The sequence below is a fragment of the Haplochromis burtoni genome, unplaced genomic scaffold (genome assembly GCF_018398535.1).
Source record: "Haplochromis burtoni strain Fernald_Lab_line unplaced genomic scaffold, NCSU_Asbu1 Contig_26, whole genome shotgun sequence".
NCBI classification, from domain to species: Eukaryota; Metazoa; Chordata; class Actinopteri; order Cichliformes; family Cichlidae; genus Haplochromis; species Haplochromis burtoni.
Window position 1 is genome coordinate 1215220 of NW_024582387.1, and position 13881 is coordinate 1229100.

Consider the following 13881-nt stretch of genomic DNA (forward strand, 5'->3'; position numbering starts at 1 on the left):
AAAGATGCTTGCAGTGCGGAGCAGTGAGTTTACACTGACCTTAATGTGCATTATGTTATTTTTATCCCATGCTGATGCGCCTACATTTCTGCTGCGACATAACTGCACCCTACCCTGAAATTTACAATTAAACCTTCCCTCCATCTATATATATATATATATATATATATATATAATCTCATTTGAAAATATTTACAATACCTTTTGTGTGTATATGTGGAGACATAACCAATGTAAGAGAGGAGTGCATTTAAAACAGTGTTTGTGATTTTTCCATTAAGCAATGCTTCCATTACAAAAACTCAGTTAATCTTACCTTTCCATAGTCCAAAAATCGCAGATGGTACAAACGCCTTCCTGCTAGCTTTGATCATTGTATGCGCTCTGCATGCTCCCGCAGTGAAAGATAACAGTTTGCAAGATTGTTGAATGCCAACAGTGTATTTCAAGCTTGCGAGGCTACCTCCCCAGCAGTGTCCATGGACAACATTCTTCTGGCACGTCTCATTTGTCTACCAGTTGCCCATCACCTTGAGTAGCTGCTGCTGCTGGTACTGGCATTGCAAGTGTTGCTGAGGTGTTTAGCTGAGAGACAATTTAATTAGTGTAGATGAGATTCTCCTACATGCTGGATCCTGTCATATTATCAGTCATGTGGGGGAGAAAAATGCCTCACTTGCAGCATCAACACAAGCATTGTGATAGCTGTATCAACACGATTTCCCCCTGTGGTGCTAGAGTCTGATTTTAATAGCTGGTTCAGGGCATGTTTTCATTCATAAAGCCAGTAGTAATTATAGTCAGCCTCAGGCATGACAGACGATGATATGACAGTGCTCAGGGACAAGTTAAGTGACTCAAGTAGCACACTTTGGGCTTTGCAAAAGTTCTTGTGAATAATTGAATCAGCAAAGTATAGCCCAGTTACAACTGAGGGTATCACTGTTTTTTTTTTTTTGTTGTTGTTTTTTTTTTAATGGCATAACATTGCTGTCACAAGATTTAAACAATAATTCTACAATATGTAGCTTTTATTATATTTTCAGCATTGGTAGGAAGATGTTCATGACCAAAGAGCCTCTAAATACCATTAAAACAACCCCAACAACTCAAAAATACACAAAAAAGAAAGCAATGAGACAGGTTATAGAGGCTAAGCAGTCCTCTTAATTTAATCTTGGTTTCTGATCTGATTTCACAACTGCATATCGAAACACATAGTGACACAATGTCCACGTACGGTTTAGTGTTCATTTATATCTGTGAAATTTTCCTGTTTCTGGTGGCTTGCTAAAAATTATGTTGACTTTTACTTTTGATGTTTGAAAACGCTTGATTAGACGAAACACAAATGAGAAAACAAGCTGAAATTATGTTAGAGACTTTTCTTTGGTCGTTGGACGGTGCCAGAATTCCCCAATGCAGCAAAAACAACTGTCATCACTTCCAACCCAATTTCTTTGAAATCAGTTTTTGTCTTGGAGAAACTTCTCTTAAATATCAAATAAGCACAAAGACAAAAGGGAAAACAAAACATCCTCTTTGTTAGAGGTAAAGCTGCACAGCTAGCCAAATTGGGAAAAGAATTCTGTTCCTGTTTCCGAAAGAAGTTACTTCAGAAACGTCACATGAATTTGACAGTAGCAAGATGTGTTCTGTCACACTTTAGGGAGTGTGCATTTGCACGCTTGAACAGCAAAGAACTATTTTCGACCACCCCCCACTCACCCACCCACCTCCAACCACTCTGCCTCCCCTTCCTCCCATTGAAATTAACTTATTATGAGGCACACAGAACTCGGTGTTAGTTTAACTGTGCTAATGTTTGGGTACCTTCCAGTGCCTCAGCAGCAGAAGCAGATGAGCCCAGTGCTTCAGTTCCTTGTGTAGGAGAGGAGCTCCGGGGGCTTCCTGTGGCACCATCAGCTGTGGTGTCCCCGGTCGATTCAGGAGACCACAGCAAAGAAACCGTCAAGCAAGGCTCGAGGGGCATCCCTGAAGGTACAAAGCTAAATTATATTGACAGTGAACCGTGCACCTTATATTGTAGATCAAGGGTTCAATTTCAGACCAAAAAAGATTAAACCTAAGCTTGCCTTGGGACTCCAACTCATTCCACCTATGTATTACAGTGTTCACATTGCGGATAGATCTGATAGAAAAACCAATACAGCCTCCAGAATTGGGTAAACAGTACTGTGGACCACACCATAATGAAACTGGCAATATGAATTGTAAACAGTATTTTGTTAGTATCACGCATTCCATCTCTTGACCTTGATCAAAGGTGGCAAGAACACCATATTACAAATCTGTGGTCATCTCATGGCTCATTGATTTCTACATTGAAAGGCCAGACACACATAAAGATGCCTTCATGTGTATAAACACATATGTACCCCTTTCAAACATATACTGATACAACACAGACTGACACACACACTCACACACACACACATATTCTGTGCCATGATTTGATTTCTACCCAGACATGACATGAATCCAATTAATTTAGGACGAGGATCAATAGAGTACCATTTCCATGAGGGAAAATTGCTTTCGGATTTCGACTCAGTCAGCAGTGCTGCTGTTTGAAGGTGGCTCAGAAACGAGAGATGTAAAGGAGCCCTGCAGTACTGCATGACGTTTTTTATGTCCCACCCCTCTGATGCATTTTCACACAGGGGCCTCTGCTTTAGTCTGAATGCATACAATGCAGTTAAATTGATCAAATAATGGAAGCATATTAAACCTTTCTTCCTGATATCTAAAATTAAAATACAGAAAATGGTAGATGCAAGCTGACTTAAAGCAAGAAAAATGACTACAGTTGTGCTGATGCTAATGAGAAATTTATTACTATTTCACGCTTGCCACATTTTCAGATAAAGTCTTCAATTGTCGGACTTTGTATTTTGCATGTGGATTAACCTGCGCTGGAACCAAAGTTGTGTAGAGTCATTGTGAATAATTATGTTTTTTCTCTTTCTTAAAGCAAGAATATATTTTTGTGATCATAGATATTATATGGATTAGAGTGTGCCTTTAGATGCAGTAAGAACTAAGAATGAGTTTATTCAAACGTCATTTTCTTGCTGTGGAGAAAAGTTAAATATAAAGTAAGAAAACACAGTGAAGAACTTCTGGTATACCACATTTAAAGTAAAAAGCCATGTTCCCAAGAGGCCCAGTCACTTTGCCGATATGCTGGGAGTCAGGCTGATAGCCCAACTCCAGTTGTTTTCTTCTCTGCTGTGAATCCTCTTTGAATGCACAGGCATCGGAAACCAAGCGAGGTATAACGAACATTTGTGGAGCTAATCCTTTTTTGTTGGGGGACAAAAGAGAGAAAGAAAAGAATAGTTTATCTTCTGGCTTGTATTGCAAGGTTATTTTAAATTTTAGACTCAATAATCCATGATAGAATTCACATCTTCAGTCAGATTAATTGAAAACAGTGATTGTTGCTGTTCAGGGTTTAGGGGAAAGTGTTGCAGACAAATCACAGTTTAAGACCAAATCAATAAAGCTCACTGAGCTAAATTAGGCTGAAACACTCTCAAAGCAGTTAATGACAAATCCTGCCAAGCGTGGAGAGAGAATGGGTCAATAGCTCAAACAAGCCTGATACAATCATCTTATGTCATGTAGGCAAAGCCGTTGTGGCAACAGTACACAAGATACACATGATATTTGGCAGATCTCCCTGTGAATGATGATGTTTAAATGCTGTTAATGCCATAAATTTGGAAATATTCTAAAGCTAAGTGACACCCAGAGTCTAAAAGATCGAGCATAAACATTCAGTCGGTGTAAAGCTCTGTTAGATTGTGTTTGCTGTTTTTTTGAGAGATATAAAAGAATGATGTAACAAAAGCAGGTGCAAGTCAGAACAACAGTGTTTATTTCAACTCTCCTGTTTTACTCTGCCAACTCTATGCGTGACTGAAGCCGAACCCCCGACGGCAGAGGCTTCGGAGGTGATCTATGATGATGTTCCAAGCGAAGAACCCCTCTCTCCTGATGAAGGTTAGGAGCTGTAGACACCTATTCACTTTTCTTGCTTGCTTTCTCATAGATCTCATTATGCAGCTTCTGATGTGTAATAGCTCTTGTGTTTAGCAGATATGATCTATGAAGACGTTCAGAGAGACACTGGTGCGTTAGAGGCAGGCAACGGATGGAGCTCCAGTGAGTTTGAAAGCTACGATGAGCATTCTGATAACGAGGCCAAACTACCAACAAAGAGCAAGGTAGAGCCTGTGTGAATGCATCCGTTTCCTTCTCTACACAAGTTGTCATTTCTCTAGATTGTAAATAGCATCATGACTGACCAGGTTGTTTTGGTTGGTTTCCAGCAGATAGAAAAAAAAATCAATGTGACTATTTCATCTGGTGCTTCTGCTGTGCAGTTGTCTTTATTAATGTATAGAACTGTAAGGAAACTATAAATAACATAAAAAATGTATACCAGGCTGTCTAGCTTTATACTTTCATTGTGGGATGAAAGTAAACACAAGGCATTTCTTTTTGAAAAGCCTCAGATCTCTTTGCCTCTTTTCTGCCAAGGATGCTGTTAATCAGTGTTCGGCTTCAGAGTGTCCTTCCACATGATGGCACTGTGTTCACATTCACAATGTGCTGCATTTCTTTTCATGCTTCACCAGCCTTCAACACGCGTACACCGTTGCAGGCATAAGAAAAAATTTCAATCACTCTAATAAAAAAAAGTATTTTGCTCAGTTGAATCTTTATCAATGTATAGATGTACACCTACCTTTACATATTTTTACATATTGAAGGTGTTGATATAACTCCATGGTAATCCAAGAGAAGCTCAAGTTAAATTAATGCTTTGAGAAGCGAGGGAGACCATAGGTAGCAAAATGCTGCTTGTGAAGGGAGAGAAAAATGAGTTCAGGTAATTACACGAGGGTGTGCTGTGAAAATCCCTCCACAGGTCTCTTTGCAAACTTGTCCCAGGCCACTGAACAAAAGGAACGATTCAACGTCACTGGTTTGACAATTAATGGCCCATTAGAGCCCAGTAACCCTTTTTGGCAAGTACAGCCTTGATCAAAAATATACTTTTTTAATTAGCTTCGTCCAATTAATTTTATACCAAGTATACCTAAAATTCTCATCTTACCGAAGAAACCTGGGAGACCTGCAATAGAGTTTTCTTATTTAATATGTTCACTAAACTGCCTGAAACCCCTGCCATCCTTCTCTAAATCAAAGGCCATCAGTCTGATACAGCATAACCCCTCTGACCAATGCAGTGCTTCCAGCTTTCACTCTGCGCTTGTGATTAATTCCCAGTGTTTCGTTGCTTGTTTTGCCTTGATCTCTTTGCTTCCATTTCCCTTTTCTATTTCTTTTTTCCTGCTCTTTCATCCCCCTTTTGCCTTTTGTGGCTAAACACAACCCGCACCTATGCCCTGCCCTTCCTTGTCCGAAACCTGTAGCTCACTCCTGAAGTGCGTCGGCTGAGGGAACGGTGTGCCAGGACCAAACGAGAACTGGCCATGAGGCTGTCTGGAAAACACAACTATGACATCAAGGTATATCTCCAGCAGCAAGTGAACACAGCAATATCTCACCGTGTCTTTAGAGAGCTAAAAATCACTCTGCTAGATGTTTGCCAATAGGATTGACCCTGAGCTGAAATATGCTGTCTTGTATGCTCAGCTGATGTAAAGGCTTAACTGGCTTGCTATACCATCCTTCCCAACTTTCCTGTGGACTCTGACTTTAATTTAAGATTCCTGGTCAGTCTATTGGTCTCTCTCTCTGACTCTCTCTTTTCCTGCCTGGTTTAATATTAAGATATATTTGGGGAACTCATTAATTATTAACTAATATTCAGCCTATTTGCTTCCATAAACACTAGCGCAACTTGCCCCCAATTAATGACCTACTTTCCTGAAGTAGCATTGTTTAAAAATACTAGCACTCTGGGTATATTCTGGGTCTGCGGAGTCTTGTTGCAGGGCTATTCTGATACTAAAGGTGGAGTTTGTGGTCAGCTGAATTCTCCCGCCATGAGCTACGCAGCTTTGTTGCTCTCATGTGGAACTCTCTTACCATAATCTTCCCATGATACGCTCATAGACTCACTGATTAGAGCCTGTTCAGCGACCCACGGGGAGTTGCAGATGGTGAGATTCATGATGAGTCTACTGAGCGCCACTTCTCTCCATCTCTCTCCAGAGGTGCACAGTAGGTTACCAAGTTGCCACAGCATGGCACTTTCCTCATGCGCTAACACTCCTTTGTTGTCTCTGTCTGCTCTTTCTAACTAGGTTCAGCAGCTCATGAAGGCAGCAAGAAGCGGAACGAAGGATGGGCTTGAAAGGACCAAAATAGCCGTCATGCGAAAAGTTTCCTTCCTGCAGAGAAAAGATCAATTGGGTAATGCAGGAAAGTCTAAAACTTTGTAAATCTTGGTCAACTGGCTTTTGGGGATAGAAGTTATACTATGTTTAGGAAGTTATGAAGTTTGGGTTTTGTAACTCTTTACAGTTGACACTTTGAATTATAGGCAGTTGCTTGTATATAAAGCTAGCCAAGCCAAAGAAGTGTTTCAGGGAGAGAGAGTAGAAAGTCTTACTTTTTCTTTATACAAATCCCTTCAGGGAGAAATGAAAGCACTGTGAAAAACAGATCTCACTGATTATAACTATAATAAATAAAACAGACACACTTCCTCAGTTTTCCGACAGACAGTGTGGTCGAGCTATTCTTTTTTTTCTTTTCTTTTTTCTTTTTTTGATGCTGGAGAAAGCAGAAGAATGAAGCACCTCATGCGCTCTCATATATGTTGCGTTATAAGGACTTTCGCTTAATGAATTTGCATCCATTAATGGAGAACTGAGCAGCCCCATAAACCACAGGCACTAAACCCAGACCTCCAACAAATCTTAAAGCCATCACAAAGAAGTAAAGAGGCCAGTGTTGCTATTTTTAGGTATTGATTGAAGGAAATCAACACAGCATTGTATTTCTTTTCCACCAGTCTTCTGTCATCGTTCCAAAGTCTTTAATTGGAATTTTGGAAGCTTCTGGTATTTATGTCTTTATGGTTAGTGGTGAAGTAGGGATTTTTGAGACTGTCGAATGTCTTTGTGCCAATGCACAGATGAGAATGTTTTGGGTTGTGTCTTTGCAGTCACACTCCTTTGTGCCTCCTTTACTCCTACAGAAATACAGTATTGTTTGATTTTTTTTTTTTTTCTTTTCGTTTTTCTAAAGGCCTCTCTGCCTCGCCCGCTTTCACTTTCTCACTTCTTTCTCCATTGCGCTCCCTTTTCAGAGAGTACAGAAGTCTCTTCATATTTTAGAGGTAATAAACTTAGTGTGTCGCCGTTTTTCTCCAACTGCAGTGAGATGTGAGGGCTGCATTTTTGTTATTCTCGCTCTCCCTGCCTCAATCTCTGTCACATACGCACTCTTTAACCATTCTGTGTTATTCTCTTTTTTTCCCTCCATTTCTCAACATCTACAGAAGAGGAGGATGATGCAGGATATCTGGATGTGGCTGTGTCAGAAGTGAAGCATCCTCCCCCACAGCTGAGCCCGATGCCAGAGGGGCTGACCAGCCACCAGGTACATCAGAGGGCTTTTTGTCACAAGCTTGTGCATGTTCTAAACGTCACATCTTTATGGTTATTGTGTTTCCAGTTGAGGCTGTTAATTGTATTTATTGTTTCCGCAGTATTTACCTCACACTCTATACTTTTCATCCTCTTTCGAAAAGCGTTGCGTTTTGTATCTGGTACAATAGTTGCTTTCATGTCAAACAAATCCAGTGATTCATGCAGTCTGCTGCAAACCTTGTTCAAACAAACCTTCCTGTCTTTCAGTGTTTTCCTCCTGTGACAAACATATTATCATAGTTCAATCCATCAAACTGTGCCATGCTTAACTGAAAGCATACACATACTTCTGCCCAATCATATCTTCTTTGCGCTAGATCTCCTGACTGGTCTGTTGTGTGCGCAGGTTGTCAGGCGCCATATCCTTGGCTCCATCATTCAGAGTGAGCGCAGCTACCTGGAATCTCTCAGGAGAATCTTGCAGGTAAGCTGTTTAGTCCAGTTGTCCTCTTCTGCCACATGCAATATCATCAAAATTTAACTGTTATGAATTACACTGAAAAGAGAAGCGGAGGTATCAATCAAATTATCGAGGTGTCTCAGTGTAAATAATCCTGATAAAATACCCATCCTCATTTTTGTGATGTTGTACCGCTGCTGTGGGAGAGAGGCAGAGTTGTGGTTGCATAGAAGGGGGTGGAGCTTCTCGTCCTTAATCTTCCTTTTTGGAGGGAAAAAGAGTTGTTATCTCCTAATCGGTGAAAAATAAGAGGCGCACCTACTGAAATTGAATAAACAGTGATCAGTGGCTTCACAGCAAAATCCTTCATTGTAAAGATAGAATGGGCTACCTTTGTTCTTGAGTGACATGATTGCTTATTATACATAGGTTGGATTAGCTCATTTGAAATTTCTCTTTTCTTAGTCAGAGAGTCCTGATAAATACAAAAATAGTATCTTCAAACATATGAAAATAAGAATCTATACCTACCACAATTAGATACAGAATTGTAAATCCATTATTAACTACATTCTGTATTATAACATAGAAAAACTACTTTGCAGTTATACTCAGCTGCCTAGCAAATTTTTTTATGTTAATTATCAGTTTGGTGGATATGCACAGACAAGACTTGCAAAACAACTAGAAGGGCTCTTGGAGAGCAAATCCTTTTCCAATGCCAATGCCAATGCCCTATCTCCAGTATTAGCATTGAGTTATAATGCTCATTTCCAGCTCCATATTTCCTCTCTTAGACCCTCTTTGACATCATACACATCCAAGAGTAGAAGAAAAATGTTGGTATCCAGCCATTTAGAGCTTGGCACGAGTTTTTGGTTCATAACAATTACTTGCATATACACTAGCTCATTATTTTAAACTTTGTCAGCTGTAATAAGAGTTGCACCCAGCATGTAACAAGTGTATATATGACAGGAAATACAGAAAAGCATAATGGACACACTTGAAAAATTTAATGGACTCTTTCCCAAATTTAATGGGTTCTTCCTTCAGATAGATCTGTCAACTCAATACACTCTGTTTCCATCTTCAGTCTGACAGTGCCTCAACTCTAGCAGACATACAGCTGTGGTCAGAAGTTTACATACGCTCGTCATAGGCAATAACGTCATGGCAATTTCGGGCTTTTAATGATTTCTTTGAACTGTTCTTTTTTTCAGAGTGGAATTTTTATATAGCATACATCTTTAATGACTTGGTTGCACAAGTTTGAATTTATTTTGGATTTTCTGTAATCTATACAGGGTCAAAAGTCTGGCTTCAAATATATATGTGTACTCGCTTAAATCCTTCGATTAATAGTGCTGAAGGCTCCATGTCTTTTACTTGACAAGGCCAAGGTCTGTTAACTTCTCAATTTAAGGAACACAGCAAAGACCTTAGAAGGAGAATTATAGATTTACACAAGTTGGCCATTTCTAAACAGCCACAGATTCCAAGATCATCAGTTCAAACAACTATACATAGCTGACATCACTGTGAATACGGGTATCTTTTATATACCATCTGTACGAGGAAAAAATGATCAACATGGTTACTGCATTTGATTTGATTTTCTGTTAAATAACATTTTTATCTTTAACTTACAGCTTACACATTATATCTATACTTCAGCAATAACAGGTTCAAGGAAGTTAATTATCACCCACAGAGCATCAAGGCATTTCTGTACGCTGTATAGGCCAATATACCCATCAGTGCTGACTGAAGAATTAAGCCTCTTTTCGCCATGTTGTTTTTTTAATCTATAACTGCTGGGAGCTCTTTTTTGTCATTATTATTCTGGCTTTTGTGATTACAGGTCACATTGAGTTCTGAACATGTTTGTTAGTGGCAAATGCTATTTTACAATCCTTGAATTACTGGGCTTCCAGGCAGAATAACTGAATTTTCTTTCTCTCCCTGATTCACAAGAAATGCGTCAGTTACCCTGCAGTTTATGTCTGTTTATGCTTCTGACAAGAAAAGTGCTTAAGAGAGTGGATTGCTGGTCTCTCTTAAGAACCTAACCTCCCACCCACATACTGTATATTGATATACAGAAAAATGAAAACACAATTTTCTGTCACAATCTCCCCAGGAGTACCACCGACCACTGATGGAAGCTGATCCGCGCATCCTGAGCACACGGAAAATCCGGCCTATATTTTACCGAATCAGGGAGATCACCCAGTGCCACTCCATGTTTCAGATTGCACTGGCATCACGTGTGGCTGAGTGGGACAGTACTGAGAAAATCGGAGACTTATTTGTTGCATCGGTTAGTGTGCGTGCATGTGCATGTTTATGGTGTGTGCGTGGGGCAAATAGAAATGAAACCGGAGGATAATTTGCTGTCTTATACACGTTTGTGTGTTTACGTGCATTCTTTGTTTGTTTCTAAAATGCAATCGAAGTCTTGCATTGTGTCTAGAGGCACTCATATTGTTTTTACCATTTCTGGCTAACATTATAACACCGGCTTTGCTACCAGAGTTATAATGAGCTACAGGTTTTAGATTGAGCAAACAGGCATAGTTTACTCCAAACATGAAATCAATTACAGTTGTGATGAATATCCTCGATGCATCCACTGCTCTCTGAGATGTGTGTTTACAACTTCTGGCGCTAGAATAGTAGTGTTCAGGAAGAGCTTTCCTATGTGAGTCTCAGCCATGTGCTCACCCATAAGGTTGGCTCATTATTTGCCTATCAGAGGGGCTGATTTGACTCCCTGCACTGCTGGCCATTATAGTGCTATTCCATTGATATCATAATGCCTACCACCAAATGAGGACACATTGGAAACAAGAGTACTGGGACTGCGTACTCCTCACTGAGCAGGTCTTTTTCATGTGGTAATGTACCTGTACCTGCAGGGCTTGTTGTAATATCTGAAAGGCAGTATCCTGAGGGGCAGTGTGAGCAAAGAGGGTTAAATCCTTCATGCAATTTGCCAATTCCCCACTACACCTCATACTGCCACTATCAGCTGCCTGGTGTGGGTTTAATTGAGGATAGAGAATAAATGACACAAAACGGACACACCCCCTTCCCCCACAGACACATGCATGCACACACACTCGCTCGCTCTGCCGGCTCATTCCTCTTTGCCCAACTTCTCAAATGGCTCGTGAAGGGTGTTTTTCAGTAACTGCAATGGTAAACAAACCATTTTAAAACACTATACTTAAACATCCATTTCCTGGCTTCTCTTTACATTAAAATTAAAGGTTGCAGGTCGTCCTGCAAAATGGATGGTTAGTCATTTGAGATATTAGAGGAAATTACAGGACAGTGGATTCTGCTATAAAAACCAAAACACGGTAGAGCCTCTGCTTGTCTAGCTGTTGCCTCCGATTCAGAAAACGATGCTTTCTGTTTGTGCTTTCTGTTTCTACAGTTTTCCAAGTCCATGGTGCTGGATGTATACAGTGACTATGTGAACAACTTCACTAATGCCATGGCGCTCATTAAAAAGGCGTGCATGTCCAAACCAGCTTTTCTGGACTTCCTAAAGGTGAGCTCCGACCAGAGTATAGTGTGCATATTTGTCTTATTGACAGATTAATATGAATCATTTGTGTTTTAGCTCCTATTTTTTCCCCCTTTTAGTGTTTAGCAAACGCTGAATCTAGCAAATCCCCAAATCTCATTGAGCCATATAATTAAATCATACATTTTCGCTTTTTCAAACATACAAATAGTTAAGTTCATAAAAATGTGGTTATTTACACAAAATTGGGATTCAGCTCATTGATTGTATTAAATTATGGTCTGATTTAGTGTGTATGCGTGTGTGCGATTTAAAGGCTCTGCTGTTTACTTAATGTTTCAGGCATTAATTAGAAATCATGGGCTCACGGATAGGAAATAAAGTACCACAGTGTATGGAGGATGCCATGAAATGATTTAACAATTCCCTCTGCTCCCAGCATTTACGCATGAGTATGACCCAGATCATTGAGCTGTAATGCTGATTTACAGAACCATATCACCCGGCTGACAGGCTTGCATGTTACTCCAGATAAAATGTGTCCTGTTCTTTCTCTTGAAAGGTTCCTCTTTCTCTCCCACTGCATGTTGCACCTCTTACTGCCAATGGGATGACAAACAAAATTACAAATTACATGGACATAAAGAAGAAAAAACACTGAACTCATGAAGGTTTTAATGGGTTCTTTTTCAAGTATTGCAGCAGCAGTGACATTATCATGTTATTTCACTGTGACAGCAAAATGACAGCTATAGTTGTAGATGTGCAACTTAGTGAGTTCAGTACACATCAGTTGATACAGTGATTTACATATAGGGTTAAATCAGACAATACATAAAATCTCAGAAACACTATGACTGTAAGTAGTCCTCGTTGATTCAGCTTTGCACTAATGGTACTGTTAGACATTTTGTACTTACCCGCATTAAAGTGTAGCTTAATCCAGATCACAAGTTCTGTTAGTAGAGCAAATGTGAAGTGAGCTTGTTCTTGGATGGCAAGACTTGTTATTAACCCTGCTGGAGATGTCACTGGCCTAATGTAGTTCATGACAGCTGTGGAGGGAAGTGTGCACTTGATAGGTCCAATCCAGTCTTGCCCTATTCCCCTTTTTTCACATTAGAAATTGATGTCAATTTCTAATGTGAAAAAATAAAATACTTTCCCCCAAAATAAAATTAACATGGGGGAAAGTTCAATCATTTACGTCATGTCGGTAAATGCTGAGCCATCTTGCTGTTTGATGTTTAGGTTGCAAACACAGCTTTAGGCAGCAAGGTAAAAGTGGTTATATTTCTGGTGACATTGGCAGGTGCTTGCTTTAAAATAAAATAATTTGATTGATTGATCATACATGTGCCCATCTGCTATGTGCTTTTTGCCTCTTCCTCGCCTGCTTCGTAGCTCTGACACAGCAACAGATACTTTGCAGACAGTGGTTTGAATGACAAAACGGGGCTTTGTTGCATCATCCTACATTGTGGCTGTCACAAAGTACAATTTATTTTCTAGATGTCATCACAGAAACAGATGTTTTCTCCTTGGATACCACTTTGAACTTTTTTTTTTTTTGCTTTGGATCTCATTTTAAGAACCTTGATGTGGTAATCAGAAGTTGAAATAGGTGGAGGAATCCCAAGATTTGGCACAGCAGTGCAGTGGTTAAATGACTAAATTAGAAATAGGCCACAAAGCAATTTGTACTTTGAGCTCCAGTTAATTTGTTTTCTTTGGCACAGTCTTTGATTATTGGCTGTGTTCAGCAGACCTGTGCTGGTGGTGCTTTGAAGTTTACTGCTTTTTGTGTTTTAAACCTCTACCTGGTAAAAAGCCAGTGTAAAGGTGAAATTCAACAGCAAATAACACCAGTGAGCATTACCTACTTAAAATTCATTGAAATTGATAACTGTTAACAAACAACAACAACCATTTGGAAACAAGCGCTGCATAAAATTTGCTCTCGTTTAAAAAAAACTGCATAGAATGATTAATAAAATCTGATAAATAAATCCTTAAAAAGTCTGCTGACTGTGTCTCCAGATAGGATTTAAAAAAGCGTTTTCTTTTTGCATTTCGACCACCATACTGGAATCCCTCATTGATTCTGATTTAGCACTGGTTTAGTGTCACGTATGTCTCTTGTAATATCTCTTCAGTTAACTGTAACCTAACCTGACAATAACCGTGGCCATTGCAGTCTATTTACTGTCCAGGAACAAAAATCAAAATTAAAGGAATCCAGTTTGTTGTAAATGACATTTCATAATATGGAATAATGGGATAAA

The 13881-nt window shown here is 39.6% G+C and overlaps 1 protein-coding gene across 4 annotated transcripts in view; it reads left to right on the plus strand.

The window, feature by feature from the left end:
* The window catches only part of arhgef10la (Rho guanine nucleotide exchange factor (GEF) 10-like a), a 114370-nt gene that overhangs the window by 24029 nt on the left and 76460 nt on the right, over positions 1 to 13881 (plus strand). For 2 of the 4 annotated variants that reach the window (XM_005917849.3, XM_042218982.1), the window contains 9 exons: positions 1841 to 2001; positions 3952 to 4029; positions 4123 to 4253; positions 5469 to 5564; positions 6306 to 6414; positions 7508 to 7608; positions 8005 to 8082; positions 10202 to 10381; positions 11504 to 11620. In XM_005917849.3, coding sequence (XP_005917911.1) covers positions 1841 to 2001; positions 3952 to 4029; positions 4123 to 4253; positions 5469 to 5564; positions 6306 to 6414; positions 7508 to 7608; positions 8005 to 8082; positions 10202 to 10381; positions 11504 to 11620 — 1051 coding nt within the window. The remainder of the gene's footprint in view (positions 1 to 1840; positions 2002 to 3951; positions 4030 to 4122; positions 4254 to 5468; positions 5565 to 6305; positions 6415 to 7507; positions 7609 to 8004; positions 8083 to 10201; positions 10382 to 11503; positions 11621 to 13881) is intronic. The other 2 variants (XM_014332254.2, XM_005917850.3) reach the window with 2 other exon arrangements.